Source organism: Leptidea sinapis, chromosome 33, assembly GCF_905404315.1.
Source record: "Leptidea sinapis chromosome 33, ilLepSina1.1, whole genome shotgun sequence".
In the NCBI taxonomy this organism is placed as follows: Eukaryota; Metazoa; Arthropoda; class Insecta; order Lepidoptera; family Pieridae; genus Leptidea; species Leptidea sinapis.
The window spans coordinates 1466767-1491209 of NC_066297.1; the positions used below are offsets into that span (position 1 = coordinate 1466767).

General features: G+C 36.5%; 1 protein-coding gene across 1 annotated transcript in view; it reads left to right on the forward strand.

Moving 5' to 3' along the window:
• Positions 1–24032, forward strand: part of LOC126974772 (calsyntenin-1) — a 253363-nt gene extending 229331 nt beyond the window's left edge. Inside the window, exons 3-20 of the mRNA XM_050822440.1 lie at positions 687–808; positions 4060–4271; positions 5899–6045; positions 6894–7094; positions 7947–8027; positions 8599–8781; positions 9521–9648; positions 10341–10521; positions 11305–11442; positions 12864–12996; positions 13762–13952; positions 14435–14613; positions 14848–14964; positions 15842–15931; positions 17075–17192; positions 18667–18872; positions 20331–20448; positions 20844–24032. Of these exons, the coding sequence (XP_050678397.1) occupies positions 687–808; positions 4060–4271; positions 5899–6045; positions 6894–7094; positions 7947–8027; positions 8599–8781; positions 9521–9648; positions 10341–10521; positions 11305–11442; positions 12864–12996; positions 13762–13952; positions 14435–14613; positions 14848–14964; positions 15842–15931; positions 17075–17192; positions 18667–18872; positions 20331–20448; positions 20844–20911 (2613 nt within the window). The 3' untranslated portion in view covers positions 20912–24032. The remainder of the gene's footprint in view (positions 1–686; positions 809–4059; positions 4272–5898; positions 6046–6893; positions 7095–7946; positions 8028–8598; positions 8782–9520; positions 9649–10340; positions 10522–11304; positions 11443–12863; positions 12997–13761; positions 13953–14434; positions 14614–14847; positions 14965–15841; positions 15932–17074; positions 17193–18666; positions 18873–20330; positions 20449–20843) is intronic.
• Positions 24033–24443: the final 411 nt, after the last annotated feature.

A 24443-nucleotide genomic window follows, 5' to 3' on the forward strand; every position in this document is an offset into this window, starting at 1 on the left:
TCCGCGTTCATAATTTGCTTTCAAAATACTTGTGAAAATCATTGTCTCTTAAAACTTTAATAACTTTTTATTAAATTTGGTTATTGCCTTAGATTTAGGATTGGTCTCCGCTGCCCTCCAACTACATACCGCAGGTGTAGTCGCATAGTGCGGCAATACTACTGTTACTCATGCTGGGCGTACTCGAGCCAGACTCGAACAATGTGTGACGTTGACGTGCCACATATTCTGTTAAATTTTGCTAATAATTGAAACTAAAATGCCGGGTTGCGTAGTAAAACTTTGTAAAAATAATACTACTAGAAGTAAGAAAGACACTGGGATCACATATCATATTTTGTAGTATATTAATTTCAATGTAAAATAACACGAAGCATGGTACAAAATTTGAAAGATTGGGAGTGTCAAGATGCCACGCACACATGCATCTAATAGTTGCCGCAGTAAAAAAGCTATTGTTATTAGTTAGTGCGGTATCTAGTTGCAGTACAGCGGAAACCAATCCTTAATCAAAGGTTACCGCATTATTGTTAGATAAGGGCCAAGTATCTTCGGAATAAAACTTAATATACTTATTTTTTTTTAATTATTTATTTATCGCATGCGTCAGTCAGGAGCATGTCGGTGACTCGGCTTATATTTTGAGCAACAAGTAATATTGACTGGTATGTATTATGACGTCACAGATAATGGTGATCGACGAGAACGAGGCGCGGCTGCGCGTGCGCTACCCGCTCAACTGCGAGAAGCGCCGCAACTACAAGTTCGACATCGCCGCAGTCGGCTGTGACGGATCCTACTCCAACACGTGAGTACCCACTGTCTAGGCCACACTTTTCAGCATTATACAAAATTGTAGCAACTTGTTCACTTGATCCTTAAAAAGGCATAAAAGGCATTTATTTTCTCAAAATTGATTCCTTTAGAATTATTTTTGATGTTATTTCTAATAACTACTAGATACTACTACCGCATCGGAAACAAATGGCGCTCTGAGAGAGAAGAAGCGGCGCAAGAAACTCTCCCAGCATTCTTTTTTTTTGCGCTCTTTTCAATAAAAATATACAATATTGTACAGTCATTTCTATCGCTATAAAATAATCACAATCTAGTCCCAGGCTGTCCGATCATTTAGATATTCAGCAGTCGAGTAATAGGATTTACGACAGAGGCATTTTTTTTATAAAACATTTAAATTTATTTATAGATAATGCCTGAACAGTGACTGGGACTTTATTATAGAAGTGTATACATTTACCCTTAAAGCTATTATGTATCTTATGAAGCCTACTAGAACAAGCAATCCCTTATTTCCAGTGTTATAATAATATCTTTTATTCAGACTTTACTACAACTCTAATCTTTTCAACCTTCAAGAAAAGAGCATACTCCTTTAAACGCCGGCTACAACTCAATTAATGTTTTAACTCATGTAGATGTCATTTTTATTTATTTTTTCCCCTCCTCGTCGTTCTTGTAGGTTTATATTGTTAGTTAATTAAATAATCACTCTGTATAAAAAGCAACAGTATTATTAACGTATTAATATTGAGGGTATTCGTAAATTCTTTAGTTTGTAATGTTGTACATATAATGTCTTAGCACTATATATATTTGTGTGTAGTTTTAAGTTGTTTCCTTTTTCTTTTATAAATACTTAAGTATGACACTTTAAAGGAGACATTTTTTTTTGGTTTTAGTAAAATTGTAATTAATTTATTATTGTCAACAGGCCATATTTTGTTGTAAAATCTAACCGGGTTCATGAAATTATGATAAAAAGGCAAATGCTTGATACATTTCCTGTATACAGTTATGGTCACCGTGGCAATAAAATGCGTTCAATGAAGCATTTGTGACATTCATGTTAGAAAATAGAAAATTTTACTGCAAAATGTGGTGGTACCACAGTGATTATCGGCTTTTGAAAAGTAACAAATATCTATTGGATCCATGAACCTCATTTTAATTATTATTTTAGAGATTATACTAATTTAGCATTAACTACATAGTTTAATATAACCGTGCAATGGAATAAAGTAACATAGACAAAGTCTATATCTGTGAACTGTGCATCTGTCATTTTGATTTTTATGTTGTCAAAACAGAATTCCGTATTTTTCGTTTCTTTCGAGTTGCGTGAAAGTTTTCTTTGTATTATTATAATTATTTAATTTATTTCATAGATTTTAATATCGCATTTACAGCATATTATACTCCAGAGAGTCGTTGTGTAAATTGTGCAGTACGTTTATTGTAATGTGCGAAAACATTAATTAGTGTCTGAGATACCTGAAGACTCTAGGATACAATCAAGGCACACAATTAGAAAAACTTATCTGGTTGACCCATCTAATACTCGAGCTGATCTTGCCTGGTTACTGTTGCAATGGTTTGGTCGGTAGACATTCTGTGGGTTGCTGTGAACATGAAATGTCTGTTGGGTGGTATTTAGGGCAGGGCATCAAGTTGAGACTGAGGCACCTGCATCGTTTCTGGATGAGATTCTAATTATAAAAGATGATTTTAAAAATGATGATGACTAATAAATATTTATACTATATAAACAATGTGTTATTTCTTCCTATGATAAACAGTGTACAAAACCTTACCTCAATAGTATTTACTTATGGTTGTTAAGATTACAATGATGGTTGTTAAGTATTTTTGGCAAGGCTTCTGGTGGTTACGGTGGTCTCTAGTGGTTACGGTGATTGCCCTGACTGCTAAACTGAAGTATTAGGGTGTCGGTGTACACACGCCTGGGACTATTAATATATTAGTGTGATGAACATTTTCTGTATCCTTACTCTTCCTACAGGCTCTGTTTATTTTAATATCAGATAGTAATATTTACACTCCTACTTAATTTTGGCCGTTTCTATTTTATGTCAAGATATTACGTAATAGCTTATTACTAACATTTATATATGATTTTTAGGTTATTTTGACGTTCAAATTTTGTCGTATTTCTCAGTATTCCGGTTAGACCATTTATAACTAAATATATCATTGTAATCTAGAGATTACAAGGAATAAACCAATATATGTTTCATTACTATACATCACATTTCGTGGTGGGCCTATTCCTCGAACAAAAAGAAATGTCTCCTTTAATGTTTATATGACGAGGAATGAACCTCGATATTGCTTTTAAAATGTGTGCGTCAGCATAACTGTTTACTTGCTAGTGATCGCTCAATATTGGATCATCGAAAGAAAACTGCAACAAGTACTGACTTATTCTGTAGCAGCTCTGATTCCATTAAGCGTCAATTAGGAAATGAGTTCTTTGGTCAATTTGGTGGTCGTGCTGATAATATGTACTTAGATAAGTAATAGAATAGTGTTAAACATTTGATTCGTGTACGTAACACTCACATTGTCGTTGTTTTATATTTTACATAGCTACTCGTGAGAATCTGTAAATGGCTTTCTGTTATTTTATCATGTATCTATTGTAAAGTATTAAGCTGTAGATTCTCCAATAAAAGTATTTGATTACCTTTGTATATTCCACGAGCAGCGAAACGTCCCAATGAGGTCCGCACCGTACGACAGCTTGAGCAAGAATGCCTCGCGTGTCTTTTTTTTTTTTTTTTGCGCCCAAGCAAGGGAATGGGCTACCCTCCGGGATAACGACGGGAGGGAGGTGGTGAATGCTCATGCATACCAACGCAGCCTAAGTCTGCGTTGGTTATGTGGGACTCACGTGAAAACCTAGGTGCCTACCCACTAAACACCACCTGCAGTTGGCTTTGGGCAGGTGCCCTCTAAGCCTACATCGAAGGCGACCTTCTCATGGGGAGAGAGGGGCGCAAGCGGCACTCCCTATGGAGTTTCCATAGGGAGATACCTCGCGCTCGGCGCACGTTTTTTCGATTAATGTTTTTTAACAATAATTTCATACCTCAATCTAATCAAATGATGATTTATGAACTTTTTTATAATAGGTGTGTTATAGTATTTGCACCGATATACATAAGTTTAACGAGAATATAACAACAAGCCAATTTATCCCGCGCAAGTGTAAATGTATTGCTCAATTTTGCATTTCAGTGTACCGGTGCACATAACAGTGACGGATGTCAACGAGTTCCCGCCGGTGTTCAGCCAGGCGACGTACGTGCGCTCCATCGACGAGGGCAAGATATACGACGAGATACTGCGGGTGGAGGCGACCGACCGCGACTGTACGCCGCGCTACGGCGATATCTGCAAGTACGAGATCATCACGGACCGGAGCCAGCCGTTCGCTATCAACAGTGAAGGTGGGTACTGCGCCTCTAAAAGATAGAAGCGAAATCACCACAAGCGATATTACTTCCTTATCTGGCTGTTCAAATCCAAATATTGTGAGTTAACTTATGTAATGGTTATTTGACATTCCAATTAGTACCAACATTCAGTTATGATAATATTAATAGAATCATTTGTCACCTGTTAATATTCTATTAAATTATATTTATATTATTATATTATTTATTATATCACTTTATTATGATGTTGGTAGTTTCGTATTATTAAGATTAGTAGTAGGGCAACTATTAGGAATTGCTCTCGGCTATTGGGCACTTCTTGTTGGGGCAGTCGAAAGTATCGGATGTGCTGGCTGCTGGTCACCCGACTGTGGTTTGTTGTATTCTAGTTGTTCGTAAAAGTGTATTTTTAATACTTAAGGGTGAATTCTGCTCAGATTTGTCTTTTACCCAAATCGACACCTGTTTCGCCTCTGGTACGAGACTGTGCCAGAATTTGGCTAGTCAACATCTCCTGAGGATGCCTGAAAACTCACAACATTTGGATAATTATGGATTACCGCCAAATAACGCCTCTTTCTATAGATTTTCATTTTTCTTATGACAGTAGGTAAGTAAGTAACGAGCAGGACGTTCAGCTGATGGTAATTGATACGTCCTGCCCATTATAATGCAGTGCCGCTCAGGATTCTTGAAAAACTCAAAAGCGGCACTACAATAAGTGCGCTCGTCGCCTTGAGACATTTGAGAGGCTTTACGGGTAGTTTTGTAACATCCTGTATGTGTACTGCTGTCTGTAGCAAGTGCTACAAAAACGCTGGATTTTAAGCGAAGCTCATTGCGTGCGACAGCTTGTACCACACTCAATCTCCGAGCAAATATGTAAACAAAATACCGTAGAAACACTAAACAGTCAACAAACAGTGCGTACAATAATTGCGTAATAGTTGCGTGTAAGATATAAAACGGGCCACGTAAGAGAAGGTTTTTCTATTTAGTTATCAGTAAGTGGAAGAAATATTTCATGGATTTGTCCGATTTTTACTACAGCAACTGTTGATAAGCAGATGCCCTACCTCATATTCCCGGGTTCGAATCCCGGTAGGTGCATTAATTTATATGATGGATATGAATGTTTGTTTCCGAGTCATGGTAATTAAGTATATTGTATTAAATATATCGTTTTCTTGTAACCATAGCACAGGCTATGCCTTGTTTGGGGCTAGATAATTAGTGTAAGAGTGTGTCAATATTATTATTATTATATACCCACTAGCTGACCCAGCAAACGTTGTATTGCCGATATTAAAATCGCGATACAAAGTAACTGTTAATCGTAGATGGGTGAAAATTTGAAGTTGTATGTATTTTTTAATGCTGACCCATAATCAATCAAATTTAAAAAAGAATGTCAAAACAATTTAAAAGAAAAATTGGCGTGGACCATCCAACCATTTAGGGGGATGAAAAATTGATGTTGTCCGATTCTCAGACCTACCCAATATGCACTCAAAATTTCATCAGAATCGGTCAAGCCGTTTCGAAGGAGTTTAACGAGAAACACCGCGACATGAGAATTTTATATATTAGATAACAATATCATTACCTAATTTAAATAATAAATTAATATTTCTTTCAGGAGTGATCCGCAATACGGAGCCTTTAGACTACGAAAAGTCGCACAACCACATACTGTCGGTGGTCGCCTACGATTGCGGGAAGATGCAATCTGCGCCCGTCATGGTGACCATCAAAGTGAACAAACCGTGCAGGGCTGGATGGAAAGGTAACCGCGATATATATTGCCTTTATAATAATTGATGAACCCTCTAGCATATGTCGCATTTACTATGCAGTTTTGCACTTATTTTGTCATTTTTCTTTGTTGAACAATTAGGTCGAAATTGACACTGATATTCCACCAATTGTCATACAATCTTTTTCGTGCAAATATAAACCAAGGTTGTATTATTTTAAATGAATTATCTGCAAAATGGGTCATCAACTATTTTTCTCGATATTATCAATGTGGGTCGCTACCAGAGCCTTTGCAATTTGCAACTCTTATAGCAAAAGAAGTCCCAATATAGATTTTAAATACAAGATTTTTATCGAATTATTTGTTAACCGTAATTTTTTGTGTTATATTTTAATGTTAGTAGATTTGTTCGTCTGTTGTTGGTTCCTTAGTGTGGCTCCATTATTATAGACATTCGAGGTACCTCATCGCCATAGAGACTCCTCCTCTATGGTTCCTTCTTATGAGGCCTGGACAATCCGAGCGGCAGGGAGGAAATAGATTGACGTGTTTGAGATGTGGTGTTGGAGAATTATGCTTCGCATACCGTGGAGGGCTAAGAGAGCAAACGAGTCTATGTTGGAGCAACTTCGAATTGGCACTAGATTGTTCACAATTTGATATCAAAAGATCTTGGGGTATTTTGGCCACATTGCCCGACGCCTTCCCAGTAATTTAGACAAACTGATAGTCATAGGCCAGGTGAGGGCAAAAGACCACGCCGACGATCACTTAGCCGCTGGTCGGACCAGATTAAGACACTCATTGGCCTATCACTTACGATCGTATTAAGGCTTTAGTGACCAACATTACTAAAACCTACCTTATCGTTGCAGGTATCGCGGAACGAGTGGACTACGCCCCCGGCACAGGACCTCTGGCGCTGTTCCCGGCGGCGAGACTGGAGGCGTGCTCCAGTGACCAGAGATGTCCCGGCGTCACTCGCATCCAGGCCGCCATCACGCTGCAGGCGTCACGTGCAGGCGTGGCCTGCGACAGAGACACGTACACGTTACACGCGCAGAAGACTATCTGTGGTGAGTATTCATGTTTTTTTTTTTTCATAAAAATATTGCTAAGAAAAATTTTATTATTCTCATACCTGAGAAGAATGAGCGGTATAAAATTAAAAAAAATAAATGATGACGGATATTTGTACCGATAGTTGGCGCTGCGGTCGAGCTCTACCAATTTTTTCTCCTTTATTTGTTTCACGTATTGATACGATAGTATACATATAAAAATGATTTTAGTTTTATTTAGTGTTAATGATTTTAGTTTTATTAGTGGATACTGTGATTTCTTTTTAATAAGATGGGGACAGGTGGCCATCTTAGTAACGTCAAGTTTTTTTTTTTGATTTATTATACAAATGATTTGAGTTTTCTTTTTTGTTAATTCCGCCAATATTTGTCTTTAAACAATTCGAAACGTGTTTCGCCTCTACACGAGGCATCCTCAGGACGTGTTGTCTCGCCAAAATCTGGCACGCCGCAGGAGACTGAATCAAATGAGCCGCTCTTTTATACCCTTTGATTCAGTCTCGTACTAGATTTTGGCGAGACAACACGTCCTGAGGATGCCTCGTGTAAATAGTAAAAGTGTAGTAGTAAATATGGGCGGAATTAACACTAAACAAAACTCAACTTATTTGTATAATTATGGATTTCCGCAAAGTAACGCCTACTTCAATAAATTTACGATAGTATACGTCTGCATAAAATTTCATTTCGTCCATTAATATATTTGTTTACTGTTAACTAAGCAACGTTTGAGGAGGGCAATGTCAGCTGTCGAGTCTACAATGTTATTTTGTTTTTTTTTAAAGTACAAATTCAACATGACCTAATTAAATAAGTAACTTTAGAGTGAAATGTAAATGCTTACAGGACTGGACCCAAAAACAATCGACCTGCTGCCAAGCCCTGGGGTAGGCAACGAGTGGGCTAAATCCTTGAAGCCCGACTCAGGTGAGTAAATTCACTTTGATTTAAATTAAATATTGAATTATCTGTAAATAAAGTATATTTCAATATCTGTATGGAAAAATTTAAAATTATTGTCTGTAAATTTTTAAGTATTTTTATTATTAGGTTGCGCACGCTAATATATTAAACCTATGCAATTTTGGATAACATTGTAACCAATTTTACTTGTGGGAGGTTTCTTTCCACAAGATGCCGGCTAGATTATGGGTACCATAACGCCTATTTCTGCCGTGAATCAGTAACGTGTAAGCATTATTGTGTTACGGTCTGAAGGGCGCCGTAGCTAGTGAAATTGCTGGGCAAATTAGACTTAACATCTTATGTCTCATGGTAACGAACGCAATTGTAGTGCCGCTCAGAATATTTGGGTTTTTCAAGAATCCTGAGCGGCACTGCATTGTAATTAGCAAGACGTATCAATTACTATCAGCTTAACGTCCCATTCACCATACAAAAAACAATCGGCCAGCCATGGATTTTGTAAACTTAACCATGATAGTTAGGAAGATAGATATCCGATGTCTGTGTCAATAGTTTATATTTTAACATCCAGGTCGCGATGGAGAGCAGATGTTCGAGTTCGACGGCGAGTCCACATCGGCCGTGGTGCCCGAGAGCATCCAGCGTCACTCCATCGGCAGCACGTTCGCCGTGTCCACGTGGCTGCGACACGCGCCGCCGCCCGACCACGACAAACATCGCAAGGAGCACGTGCTGTGTCTCGCCGACGATCACAGTAAGTGTGTCTGGAGCTGACGTCACTGTACCGAAACCGAAAATAACCGGTTAACGTTTTAGTGCACAGAGAACTCTATTCGGTTTTTGCTACCTTTAGCAGAAATTGTATGCAAGTACTGTGATTTTTATTGAGTGTTATGTCCGCTAAGTTTTGTCTTTAATCAAATTTACCAGTGGGATTGTTAATTAATTGATTAATTACTAGATTATGGGTACCACAACGGCGCCTACTGCTGCCGTGAATCAGTAATGTGTAACAAGGTCTGAAGGGCGCCGTATCTAGTGAAATTACTAGGCAAATGAGACTGAACATGTTATGTCTCAAGGTGACGAGCGCAATTGTAGTGCCGCTCAGAATTTTAGGGTTTTCTAATAATCCTGAGCGGCACTGCATTGTAATGGACAGGGCGTATCAATTACCATCAGCTGCGTCGTCTTGCTCGTCTCGTCCCTTATTTTCATTAAAAAAAAATCGATACGAGTGTGTTCACACTAGGCATCTTCAGGAGATGTCTACTCGCCAAATTCTTCCAGAATTTGGCTTGTTTCGAATTTATTAAAGACAAAACTTCGAGGAATTATGGATTTCCGCAAAATAACAAATTTTGATTGTTTGTTATTTAACTTTATGATAGTATTATACAGGTTTTTTGTTGAAGGAACCGGTTTAAAAAGGTTTTTATGGTTTTGGTTGTTATTTATTTATACTTCATTCGACATACTAATGTGTTGAACAGAGATGAACAGACATCACTACGCCCTGTTCGTGAGGAACTGTCGGCTGATACTGTTACTGCGGCGGGACTTCGGCGAAGGCGACCTGAACATCTTCAGACCTGCCGAGTGGAGATGGAAGCTTCCAGAGGTATGAAATAAATATCAACATACAAACCAGTCTTTCACTCAAGGCTATTTTTCAATATACCTAATTTATTCTCAGAAAAGCAAATTAAACAGCAATAATTAAAAAATATTTTCTTCGTGGGCGATCATTTTGTTGACTTGGCATAATATAATTATACACTCTAGACACAGTGCTATCAGAGAGTTAGAGATTCTTTTGGTTGAAATGAGTTGTAGCTTGTGACTGATCACCACAGCCTATATCACTCTTACACAAGACAAAAGGAATTAAAAGATCATTACTAATCTGGAAATGGGCTTACTTGAGTGGACTCGGGCAGTTCATTATGCAGGAATACCATCGTCAACTCAAGGTGGTGAAGATGATAAAGGGGGAGGCCCCTTTGCACAGGATGCCGGCTAGATTATGGGTACCACAACGGTGCCTATTTCTGCCGTGAAGCAGTAATGTGTAAGCATTGTGTTTCAGCCTGAAGGGTGCCGTATCTAGTGAAATTACTAGGCATATGAGACTTAACATATTATGTCTCAAGGTGACGAGCGCAATTTTAGTGACGCTCAGAATTTTTTCAAGAATCTGCAGAGTAATGGGCGGGGCGTATCGATTACCATCAGCTGAACGTCCTGCTCGTCTCGTCCCTTATTATCATAAAAAACGATGGCTTTGTCTTAGTTAAAAGTTCTCGTCACCAGGTGTGCGATGACGAATGGCATCACTACGCGATTAACGTGCGCTTCCCGAACGTGGAGTTGTTCGTGGACGGTGAACCGTACCGCGCGCTCGACGGCAAGGGTCCCGAGGTCATTGACGACTGGCCGCTGCACCCTGCCCAGGGTATCAACACCACGCTGGTCGTGGGAGCTTGCTGGCAAGGTACGTTGACTTCAGGGCTAAGCAGGGACAATATCTCACTAAGGTCAATTAGTGGTCCAATATTGAATGTAGACCTCTTCTCCCCTTCCCACACTTGCCTATCCAACCTTTCCAATCCGTTACCAATATCGGATAGTGGCCATCCATAGCCTCACTGGTCTGCCACCTTCTCCAACCTTTCCAATCCGTTACCAATATCGGATAGTGGCCATCCATAGCCTCACTGGTCTGCCACCTTCATTGAGTCCCACGTCTTGTACATTTATTTACTTTGGAATACTATTGCCCTTTCGCATAATGTTATGTCCGGTATTAATAATGTTCCCACATTATTTTATTATTTTTATTGATTCTTTCATTGCATATACCATTTAATACGTGAAGCATTACTTGAAATAAAAGTATAACGAGTTTTATGACGATCAGATTAATAAATAAAATATTATATATATTATAAAAATTAAGCATATCGCTCAAAGTAGAATGTAAGATACATCTTTTTTATATTAGCTATATAGCCTGATTCTTGCGTTCTAGGTATTCGTCGAACTATTATTTTATTATAATTTTCAACTTTAATTGTTACTAATGTATTCGGCTCGAAGGACCATAACATTTTCAATAGTATATTATAGATTATTTTTTCGTTGTTAATAATCTTCTAAATTTAATTATTAAGCTAATAGCATATAACAGTACAATGCTTTTTCTTCAGTATTGTCCTACTCAAATCAAGACTATACGGTGATGATGAAGAAACAATAAAGAGTTGATTGTTTTCAGGCACAGAGAGTGATATGAAGCATCACATGCATGGATGGATGGCTGGACTTGGAGTTCTGGAGGGAACTGTACATTCAAGTGCAGCGCTGCGGTGTGCCGCCAGATGCAGGGAGGGTCTGTCGCTAGCACCTGATCTATGTGAGTCTACAATAGCGTATATTTGTTAGCATTTATTCGTGCACTAATAAACGAATACAAAAATTGTGATGATTTATTCTCCCACTCAGAGCAAAGGTACTATGGAAAAATACTAAGCATCAAAAACGACCTAAAACTATTGGAACACCCGGTTTTTTGCCCATTGTTATGTCGCGAGAAATCAGTTGTCAATAATTTCTAAGTTAAATGTGCAAATTCTATATTAAGATTTATTATTATACTCTTTATTATAATTTCATGTTATTTACTACATTTATATATAACATACTAGCTGACCCGGCAGACTTCGTACTGCCTCAATCGGTAAATAAAAGACCTAAACTTTTGTATAATATAAACTTAAAACAAACAAGAGGAATCCTTTTTTAAGTGTTATTTACCCGTGTTTTAAGAAAGTTTATTTTTAACCTCCTGAAAAAGTTTGAAAGATATAAAAATTCTAATTAGTTATTCATTTTAAACTTTTATTTTTATTTGATTTCTGAACGATTGATGAATCAACATCCCACATGTCAGTAACCTCATGTGCTAGGTTTACGTTATTATTATTATTAACATTCTTATTCTACGGTTGGTGACAGCAGATTGACAACAATTTGTTATAGAACCAAATAATATTTCTGAAAAGAAAATCAATTGTCCGATTTCTTTTCTCGCTTCTCTTTGTCTTTCCTTCGATTTTCTTTGGTGTCAACTAAAATCATCGGGTTCATAGAAGATTATAATATACATTAAAAATTGTCTTCTTGTCATTACCGGACAATGGGCGGCGCATAACCAACAACCGGCGAAAAAACGCGGCTCATCTGATGGTAAGCGATCACCACCGCCCAAACATCCAACAGCAGAGGAATGACAGGAACTTCGCCGACATTTTATAGGTGCTCTGTGTTTCATTTGAAGGTACTATTATTGTGTCATTCTAGCAACAACGCCCAACGAAGTTTTTTTTTAATAACAATAAGAGACATGACTAGCCGATGGTAATTTATTCCCTGCACATTACAATTGCGCTCGTCACATTGAGACATAAGATGTTAAGTCTCATTTTCCCAGTAGTTACATTAGCTATGGTGCCCTTCATACTGCTTCACGGCAGAAGAAAGTACCGTTCTGGTACCCATAATCTAGCCGGCATCCTACGCAAAAGAGCCTCCCACTGGTACGTTGGGTTATACGTGTAATAAAGTTGCTAGTAAACCACACTTTGTAGGAACGCCACACATCGATATGGGAACTATATTCTAGTTAGAGGCGTGTGGCACGATAGTGTAACTCGGAGGCAGGAATCAGACCAAACAGCTCCACTTCTTTCCGGAGCCATGAGTATGAAGCCCCCGGAATATCATGTACTGCTATTGGGTAAATACTATAAGTTTCTAATAGTGTTCTACTTACAGACTTGAAGTCGGTGTCGGTGGAAGGTGACGGCGTGTCGGAAGTGGAGACACTGGTTCGTCGCGTGGCGTACGGAGACGCGCGCTCCTTCCCCACACCTGGCAGGAGGAACGTGCATCTCGATACCACCATTACGTGAGTACAACAACACACACATGTATTTCAGAAGGCTTTTCAATATGTTATCAATGTGGATCATTGTCTCTTTTATGTTAAGTTATGAAGACAGTAGCAGTGCCCAATAAAGTTTCGATCCTGTTACAATATTTCAAATAATATAAAATATTTTTAAGCTATTGCATAGCTTCTATCGCGGGCCTTGAGTGTGGAGACCGAATCCAGAAATTCCGTAACGAAAATAACTTAACACTTACTTACTAGATGTACATAGATATTTCGCAACGGTCATTACAGTTGCCGTGGAACAGCGGTTATCACGTATGCTTTTTGTACAGAAGGTCCCAGGTTCGTGCCTGGGGTATGTCTTGATTTTTTTTTAATTTCTTTATTTTTTTATCGCGTTATTTTTAATTTTTATTATTATGACAAGCATTTTTATTTAGTTTCACCTGTCCCGTTGTCTGTCTGTAATCAAATCTTGCAAGTTAAATTTTACTCACTACCCGTTTTCTTTTTTTTTTAATTAATTTTATCAAAAACAAAATACTGCATAAATAAAATAAATAAATAATTATAATTGCATAAGTTGATAAAAAATTCTATGCAATATCTTTACCGCGGCAGTCCCCGAGTGCCACACGTGTTTTTTTTATTATTGTTATATGCTGTATCCTATTATATTTATCGCTTATAGAGCGTTTATTTGCCTAGTTTTGCCCTTAGAACTTTGTGTGGTACGCTGATACAAACTCGTGTGATGAATCGTTAATGTACCAACAGTTGCGACAACGGACGGGTGATCAAGGCACGCCCGGCTGAGTCCTATGTGATGGTACTGTCGCCCCAAACCCCCACCATCATGCTGAATGGCAGCGCGGACGCGGCGTGGGACTATGCCCACTTTAGAGCTGGTCTGCCGGTCTTCCCGGACTTGGAAGTGAGGGTACTGGGCAATCGGGATACCGAGAAAGGTACGCAATTTATTGGCTTTTTAATAATTAAGTGTTTGATTTGTGGACATCGCTAACGAATTAAAATGATTGGTAATAATTATTTTGATATTACTGACGAATGGAAATTTTTAATGACCCATGATAACCAATTCCATACTAAAGTTACGATTAAAACTGTCCACAATTGTCTACAATGTGTAGTTATAAACACTACATAAACGTCTAATATTCTAAATTTAATCTTATCACTTTAAGTAAGTTTCAATTGACGAACCTATCTAAAAACAAAAAAAAATTACGTTTAAAAAAGTATTCAGTGTGATCCGACGTGTTTTAACTAACATATATCTTTAAGTTCCTACTCTTCGTTGAGAATTTATAGGGTATTTATAGGAACGTTAGCGTTGGCTATGTGGTTCAGCTATAATAAACACAAATATTTTACTTCTCTTGTCGAGGAACCTCTGATTTATTTTTATGTTTGTTTGTGAAATTCTCAGTACCGGAGAACCAGAAACTGGATTCCTGCGTGGTGTCAGTGTACCCGGCCCTTAATCCGGACCATGAGGCGCTGTCACTCCGCGGACACTCCACGTTGCCCGCTACCGACATCCAGGCCACGTTGACCAGGGACGGAGCCAACCTCGTCGGCACTGATAATGTCAACAACTACCAGAAGGTATAGTCTTATGATACATAAATTTCGGCTCGAAGGACCAATGTCCGGGGCTGGGGTACTTATAACTCTCAGGTTGTGGATCCATTTACCTAATCTACTTTACAGATAGCCTACCCAACCCCAGTAATTGCTTATTAGGAAATTGACTTGAGATGTCGCTCTTTCAAATCTAAACAATTTACTTTTTTTAAATTTGTCATTTATTTTTAATCAATTGAGCATCGTGTGTTCCAGGTTCTGCGCGACATCGAATACAGCAACAAGAAACCCGCTTACTACCTGAACCGGGTCTTCAAGCTGACTTGCTCCGAGCTTAACGGCCGCTTCACCAGCAACGAATACGTGCAGACGGTGAGTTTACGGTATATATAATGCATAATATACTTGTAGATAGATATATTAGGTGTACGTGAAATACAAATCAGAAGAGAGACGCAAAGCTTGTATGAGTGATTTTACTCATATTTGGCAGAACCAAAAAACCTCAAATACCACCAAGAAAATATTTAAACAAGATCTTGATTTTCTTTTCTCCTCCAAATACAATAGTTATGAACAATTAATATTATATTAAAAAAAGAAAACATAACAATACAAATGTTAAAAATAATGAAGAAAGATATTTTTATGGTAATTAAAGATTTATCTCCCCATAACTATAGCCTTAGAAGTACAGGAACCTTGGTCTTCAAAACACATGACTTGTTTTTTTGCATTCTATGATATAATTCGAGTCACATGGCCGCCATGCCCATCCAAGCGATGCGATAACTGTTCAGTTGCGAATTATATCAAAAATGCGGTGATTTGTCTTGTTTTTGTAAATTCACTTGTAGAAATAATTCACTCAATTTTTTTAGTAAATTTATCAGTCATACAAATCAATCACAGATCATTTAAATGATCCCAATATAGAGAAATTAAGATTTATCTGTTGCTCAGCTGTGGTTTTATTGTGCTTAAATCGCACCCTCGAAGCCTTATTCTCTTTAAGAGGCACAGGTACCTTAGGATTCTAAGGGGTTCATGTTTCAGCAATGGCCTCACACAGCAGGTCTTCTGCGGCCTCACAACAATGTGACACAGACTAAAGATTATTTACTTTTCTTCTTTAAACTTTGATGTTAAAGTTGATCAAATGGTATCATTACTTCAGCGATATTATAATATAGAAAATGTATGATATATACGTTCAATTGAAGAAGTGACTTATTTATTTCGTTTACAGCTGACTGTGGTACACCCCCGTGCAGTCAACGACATCCATGCGCAGAGACCCTCCGGCGTGGCTGACAAGATGGACGTCGCTAGAGACAAGGTATATTAATTATTTTTTTTAATTTCAAAGCCGTTCATTGCGTTTTGGCTGTACAGGCGTGGACCGTGGTCAGTGTGACGCGACTGATCGAATTAAAAGATCGCAATTATAGGCATAAATACGCTATTTTGTTTTGTAAAATCATAACTATCAAAAATATCTTATTTTTAAACTTTTTGTATTTATCTTACCTGACTACAGACGTACATGACAGGGAGAAGTAATTTTAAACTTGGAGTAACTTTACACTGCACTTTAAGTTACTGTGTTATTAATAAACGCGAAGCAAAGTTAACTTAAACTTATGTAATCGACTTAGCTATGCAGTATTTGCGATAAAAAAAATTAGGCAGCCGACAGATGTTGAAACGGCTAGACTTTTATATTTCAGCTACTTTCATAGTGTCATGTCTTACGGAATTATATTGTGGGGTAGGGCTGCAGATATTGACAACATATTTGTGCTGCAGAAAAGGGCAATTCGAGCAGTCTATAAAATGCGTTCAAGGGATTCATTGAGAGAAAAGTTTAGTGAAATTAATATTATGACAGTACACTGCCAGTACATATACGAGAACCTCCTATACGCCCATAAAAATATTAGCCAATTTAAAAAGAATAGTGATGTACACAGTGTCAATACTCGAAACAAACATAAACTCGCAATTCCATCTACTAGGCTCCGTAAAATTGCTAAATCTTTTAAAGTGGATTGTGTTGTATTTTATAATAAACTCCCAAATGAAATTAAAATGTTACCTATTAAAATATTTAAATGTATCGTAAAAAATAAATTAACATCTAAGGCCTATTATAGCGTGAAGGATTATTTGAATGATAAAGATAGTTGGAATTAATGTTCTAAATTTTGTTAATGAATATTGTTATACTCATTTGAATGCTATTGTAACTTTTATACTTCATCCTGACTTGCACTAAATAACTTATAAAGTTTTACAGTGAATAAAGATTTTTTTGACTTTGAGTTTGACGTTTCGTCATAAAATCTTGTATGCTTTGTTCAACTCTCAGGGTGTGGCTTCATAAAATTTTGTTTTCAAATTTTATTTGTGTATTAATCCTAGAAGTGAGGTTTGTCACTTTAAAAATATAACAATTGTCATTGACTTAATTCAATACCAGGTCGCTCAGGAGGCAGCTATTGCGGCGACGGTGCCCCGAGCGTTCGCCGCCCATGCCATGCACACCGGACACTCGGCTGACCTGCCGCAACCCAGGCTGCTGGATCTGCATCACGAGAGTAAGTATTCAATACCCAATTCCAAAATAATATATCGACACTCTGGCTCTTTTTCATGTCCAAGTTACGTCAGTAGGTGCTGCTTCGACTGCCGAAGACAGCAAGCGTCGCAAATATGTCGGTCTCAGTGAGTCTTACATCTTTGTGCCGTTTGGTGTCGAGATACTTCTCGCGTTAGGATCAGAAGCGCGGAGAATGTATAAAGTGCTATCTCCGCCTCAATAAGGCTACTGGAAACCCAAGCGTTGGCAGCTATTTCGGTCAACAAATCAGCCTAGCTATCCAACGCAAAAATGCTGCCAGTATTCTTGGTACGCTTCCACGTAATAATAGTTTTATCTACACCTATGCTTTAAATCCTCTATTAAAGATTCTGAAACAGTTAGCTTATTGCCAACATTAAAACACCCAATGTTCTAATAACCATTACATCATCCAAAAGCGTGTTGTAATGTTGTACTGAATTTTATAACAACACTCCTATTTTTTTTTCATTCCCTTCATGCTCAAAGAGTTTTAACAGACAGCCAAATTCTTATTGCTCGATGCGTGGCATCCGTATGAATTTCGAATAAAGAACATTTTTTTACGCGCGTACACCACCAAAACGTCGCGCGCCGTAAAAAAAAGTAGGTTAATCGAATCCCCGCCATTTTTCTTCGATATTGTTATTGTTTTGTATTAAAAAAATGGACGATTAATTTCCAAAAGAACATAATATGCAAGTGAATTTTAATTATTGCACTATACAAAATGTAAATAACTACTAAAATAAATAATTATTTCATTAATACTTAGTTTATTTGTATATAATCAGTAATGGATGATATTAGGTTACTACTAGGACTGGCTGTTTTAATGTTAGCAGTAAGCTAACTGTTTCTGAATCTTTTAGAGGATTCATATTTTGGGTGTAGATAAAGTCTTGTATGCAACTGTTGATAATTAGGTATTAAAACACTCATGTGTTAGTATTATCACACTCGGCTTCGCCTCGTGAGATAAATCTTCATTCGTTTTTTAATAACCCTTAGTACACAACAGTTGCATAAATAACTATTAATTTTATGTGGTCATAGTATTGTAAATATAGTTCTAAAATTTATTTTGTTTGAATACCCACATTGTTTAGTTATTGAAGATAGAAGCCAGTGTCACTTGGAATATAGTGGCGATTCTAATTATTATTCTATGTGCATTCAAATCAGTTCATTGATTTCAAAGTTGTAGTTGTATAAAGAAACTTACATATAGGTATAAAAAATTCTGAAAAAGAATAATATCTTACTCGTCTTTTCATTTTTTCTCATATTTAAATATTCGCTGTGCTTGGAAAAAAGTGGATCGGCGGAATCATATTGGCTGATATAATAGTACTAAAACATAATCGAGTAAAGCTCTTGACTGATTGGCTGTTTTGTATGTAGGAACACTCCCCGTGGTTTTGATAATAAGTGTGTTGTGTGTTGCGCAGACAACAACGTAGCCCTGTTGATCGGCGCGGTTTGCTTCGGAGCTGTGGTGGTTCTGGTCGCACTGGGAGTCGCCCGCGCCCGCGCCGCGCGCCAGCACCGCGAGTCCGACACTCGCAAGACGGTCGCGCGACACCGCGTGCCGCACGACGCGGAGATGGCCTGGGACGACTCGGCGCTCACTATCACCGTCAACCCCATGGACGAGGTTCGTATCGATGTTGATTCAAATTTTATTGACAGTGCAATACAAAATGGCGGTACATTGTAAAGACCAAGGGCGCAGTAACTTTTATATAGATAAAATAATATATTATTAATGTAACACTATCTACAGTATTAATAGGTTTCAATTCAAATTCAAAAAATCTTTATTCACTGTGATCCTACTAATATTATAAATGTGAAAGTTTGTATGTCTGGATGTATGTTTGAACTTCTTTAACGCAAAATCTACAGAATAGATTTTGATGAAACTTTACAATAAAATAGCTTACACACCAGAATAACACATAGGCTATAATTTATAAAACTATCGTGTGAATTATACAAAATATAAAAGAAGTGTGATTGTTACTAATGAATACAACTAGCGCCATCTCTTATCAACTAGCAAGCAAAAGATCAATACAATTTATATGGCGAAACAACGTTTGCCGGGTCAGCTAGTACTTTATAAGTTATTTAGTGCAAGTCGGGATGAAGTACAAAAGTTACAATAGCATACAAATGAGTATAAAAATATTCATTAACAATAAATTTAGAAACATTAATTCCAACTATCTTTATCATTACAATTATTATCTTTTACATAATAATAGGCCTTAGATGTTAATATATTTTATAAGATAAATTTAAATTTTTAATTTATAGAATATAATAGTTTAAAAATGGGTTATATCATAGAAGTATTGTTATACTAAAATTAAAGGTATCTTATATAAAGGAATGCTTATTTTTATTTTTAATATGATCTGGGACATATATGTATCAATAAATATAAATCACCAATATTACACTTGCAATTACAGCGCTTGTTATATCGAACTCATGATGGGTATAAAATGTTAAACTCTCGTGAGGTCACATGACCCTGATCGAAAATTTGTAAGAAAGTCGTTGAAATTTGATGAATGTTTGTTTTTCTGAGAGATAAACTTTTTAATGTAAAACAATTGTAATTGTTCTGAAATGTTAAACTTTTTTTGTGAGTAATATAAATTGTTTTTTTTTGTGTACGATAGCGCAATAAATGAATATTGTATTTAACCACATAAATGCTAGTACTTTTATACTGATAAATAAAGCAATTCGTGCGAAATTATTCCCTGACCATTGCAAATTATTCAAAAATGCACAACGTTAATGTTCAAGTTTTCACTTCTGCCGGCACTCCCAGAGTGCAACCCGTATTTTTTTTTCTATGAGTGAATGTCGAAAAGTCATAAATAATAAACAATAAAGAGGAAAGAATAAACTTGTAAACACATTGTTTATCTATCAGCAAGCTTATCGTTTCTGACCTTATTGTGTATGCCATAAAGTCGAAATTCCTTTAAGGATGTGGGGTAAACCTATTGAATTCTATGACGGTGTATCAAATATATGTTTTTCTAAATGATTTAAAAGTCTTTATATATTAATGTTATAAGATTGTATTTCACAGAGCGCGACCGATTGTGGTGTCGTGGCCACACACTCGGCTGGTGGCGAGACCACGGATGGTGAGTCCTGCTCGGATTCCGACTCCGACAGGCAAGACTCCTCCGATGAAGAAGATGAGGGTAGGTCACAATTAATTAATGCCGGATTCTGTTTGTAAATGACCCCAGATTCGATACAAAGATATTTTAATTTATTTAATAAAAATTACTTAATTATATTATAAAAAATCCTAATCCTAATAAATAATTTTAATAAATCTATTGGACAGCATACACAAACGCGAGCGTCACAACAAAATAATTTACACAAATTGCTAAAATTTCTTAAGTTTTGTTTTGATATGGCGAATCATTGGTCGAAAATAAGATAACCTAAAATTATTGCCTGACTTTGACTCACTTTTTTACTGGTTTGTTGAATCTTGAGCCGTTAGCGAAACTAATCGTGCGAGTGCCAGTTATAAATATAATGTGGATGTATAATTTAGTAAATGATATAATTGTTTTTGTTCCAGTGATAACAGGCAAGCAGCACAAGTATAGAAACATAAGCCAGCTGGAGTGGGACAACAGCACGATGTAGATCGCGCCGTCCCGCTCGGGCAGTACTTAACGCACCCTATCGCCGTCTCACTCTCGCCCGCGCCACACCTGCTCTACCCCTCTCGCTCGCACACTTGTGACGTTTCATAGGATGCTTAACTGCCTGCAAATGTCTTACCGCACGGTATTACACAAAAAAAGTTTAATAGTGTGGAGTTGAATGGAAAAGTTATAAAAATGTCAATATTTTAACTCGTGGTGGGGTGGTCTTTGGAGGTATTGAACGAAAAAGTACTTAAAAATCCCTAATATTTCTTATATTAGGAATATTTATAATGTCTAATAGTGATAATATTAGACCGAATGGCTGCCTCAAACTAAATCCTTTACAAACTTTTTTGACATGGCGACAGCGTCAAAAATACCAAATATTATTCAAAAGTATCAAACAAACCATATATGGATCTCCTTGTTACAATACTGACAAACAAGAAAGTCTTAGAAGCAACTTTTTATAATTCTGTCCCGAAGCATATATTATTTAGGTCATTAACCTCTTAAAGACCTGTGTCTGTAGTTGTCGCACACTTATGAGGACTTTTTTGTGCATATTGTGCGTTAAGACAATTGTAGGAGAATATTGAATAAGGATAAATGTGAATGAATGCAGGTATTTTATTGAAAGCATTTTAAGCCCTTTTGGTATAAACTTAAAGTTGTTTCTTCTAAAACATGTTTGTAATGAAACGTCCGCAAGATAAGCCAGAGTTATCAATAAGGAATTGATTTTGTAATATTGTATTCGAATTTTAACCTTATCACAACCGTATAAGGCTAAGATTACATAATCATCGGTTACTTAAAAGCGCGTGGTCGAACCATGTACAGACGCGACGAAAGCTTCATTAAATTGAATTTTGTCTGTAAGTACACACTTTCGTACGTTACTGTACATGGCACGTTTCTGTTAGTTAAGTCTCAAATGATCATATCAAATTTATACGTATAAAAATTTTTCCCCGCTTGCTTTGTTCTCAAACATAGATGTCGCTTTACTTTAATTTTCTAACACAATATATCGAATAGTTGTATACTAATGTAAGGTTTAGGTAGAATTATTTGTGTACAATATAAACCTCTAGCGGTTCTGTGGTTCATTCCTTGCTGAATTATGACGTCACGCCCCCGTGACGTCACTGCATTTATTTGACAGTACAAGTGCGTTCCATTGCACGCACAATCACGTACAAATACGCAAATAGATTTATTTGAGAAATACAGTCCACATACTATCCTATACGAGCTTCTCAATCGGCTTAAATGTATATTAGGCACAGAGTTATGAAAATAGATAAAGAAACTTATAATTAGGTATCTCTATTAATTATATATATATTTTGAATGCGTTAAGGGAATTTTTACTAACAATCTAGGTACTAAGTGGCTATGTGGTAGTTGTGGCCGGCACGCGCACAAACAAAATGTCGAGCGGGCTTGTCTTATTTTTCGTTGTGAGCGTACCTACCATATGCAGCTTCTGCAGTTTTCTGTTCTCCTGGTACTTAGGTACAAAAATATTGTCACCGTGTTTTACTTTAACTCGGAATTGTTTCGTTTGATAGGCTATCTCTGTCTCATATTTGTTTTCTAAATATTTATTTATATATTAAAAAGGAACCTAGGCCAGTTTCTGCAAAACATGGATGAAGTCGAAATTGGCAAACTGTTTTGAAATTAATTATTGTTTGGAATTATTTCCCTGAACCATTTGGAGGCATATATAATACATAACAGTGAGCTGTTCTTCTGTTACATGTGTGGCAAGGGTTCAGCCATTCTGATCATTTTAAGATACAAAATTGAATGCATACTAGTGTGAAACTATTCATGTAATGCATATGTGTGGTAATAACTGAATAGATGATGGTGATAAGCAGTATTACTTGTAATGTGTTTTTTTAATCATTCTGATAATTTGAGGATTTCGTGCAATTTAACATAATGGAATGGATGAAGACCCGTAATAAAATCCATTCCGATGAAAAGCTGTATTTATTAGTAGCAGTAAACTTTTTATTTATTTTAATGAATTGACGACCCATATTAGTATACCGATATTAAAACACGTACCGGTGTATAGCCTTATTCTTGCAATGTTTGTGGTAAAATTTTCTATCAACCGGATTCATTGAATACCCATAATGGTACTAATACCGGTGGAAGGTAGTTCTTTATAGAATGATGTAAAATTATCAAATTTAAAAATACACAAAGTTCATGCAATTTCACACGAGACTATTCATATTATTATTATTATAAACCTGTTTTCACAACAGTACTGTTAGATATTACTTATTTGAATTATAGAATTTGCAAGTTATGCTCACAATTGGCATCAAAATGTTGTTTCTGTTTCATTTCTAACGTCGTGCCGTCTCGCTCGCACCGATCGTTCCGTCTCTTTAGGATTGCATAAAATATTTTGGCCATATTAGAATGTATTATTATTATTATTATTGGACTAAAGCAATCGTGAACATAATCATTGGTGTTTCTTGTCTGTTAAAGTATTCTGTCCCTTTCGAATGTTTTTTCTATTAAATATATTTTCTTGTTGCGTGTGCCGTAAATTTTTTTTACATTTAATGCATTTTTTTTAGTACAACATTACTGATTTATGTGTAATGTTAATTTTTTTTAAATAATTGTGTATTTCATTTTTTATTTTAGTATGCTTTTTTATATGGCAGCTATTGACATTGTCAAATTCATACAACTGTACGTGATTTGTTTTAACATTTCGCGTGTACCAGATAAGTTAGTAAGTTGTAACTTAAGACGAACATGTTTTCGCTTGTTTAGAGCCATGTGGCCAGGACAGTGTCGTGTTTCAATTGTTTACTAGTGCCATTGTGTTGTGTCCTGGATGTAAGGCTCATTTTTGTTTACATCTCGACGACCGTCCATTGTCAAACAATTACCGGTAGCTCAGCACATAGAGCACAATAATTATTATTCGTTTAATGTGGGTAGTTTAACATTTTATTAAAGAATTGATTTTTTTTACTTTTTATTGCGGTATTATAATTGTATTTAGGGAACTTCTTTGATGTATGAATTATTATATTTTAGCTAAAAATAAAGTTGGTTTAAAATAAGAAGTGTTTTATTTATAATTCACTATTTGATATTATGCTGTTAGATACAATTTAAGGAAATTAATGCTTCGACATGTGCAATACAAAAATTGTGACAGTCATATTGCCAATTACTAGAAATAAGGTTATGCTTGATATTCATTCATAAAGTCACAAATTGATTTATAGGTCTATCTAAATGGTACTTTTGGGCACTGTTGCTATACAGAACTTAGCTTTAAATGAATATAAATCAGTTCTGAAGAAAAACTTGTAAACAAAAGAGTACTACAAAATATCTGAATATTTATCTAAATAGGTAACCCTTGGGACTGATCTGCCGGGCTGTCTGACTCAGAATCAATAAACTAATATAACAAAACATAACAGAATAAATAAGAATTTGAAAACAGCCGTTTCTTGCTCGTTATTCTC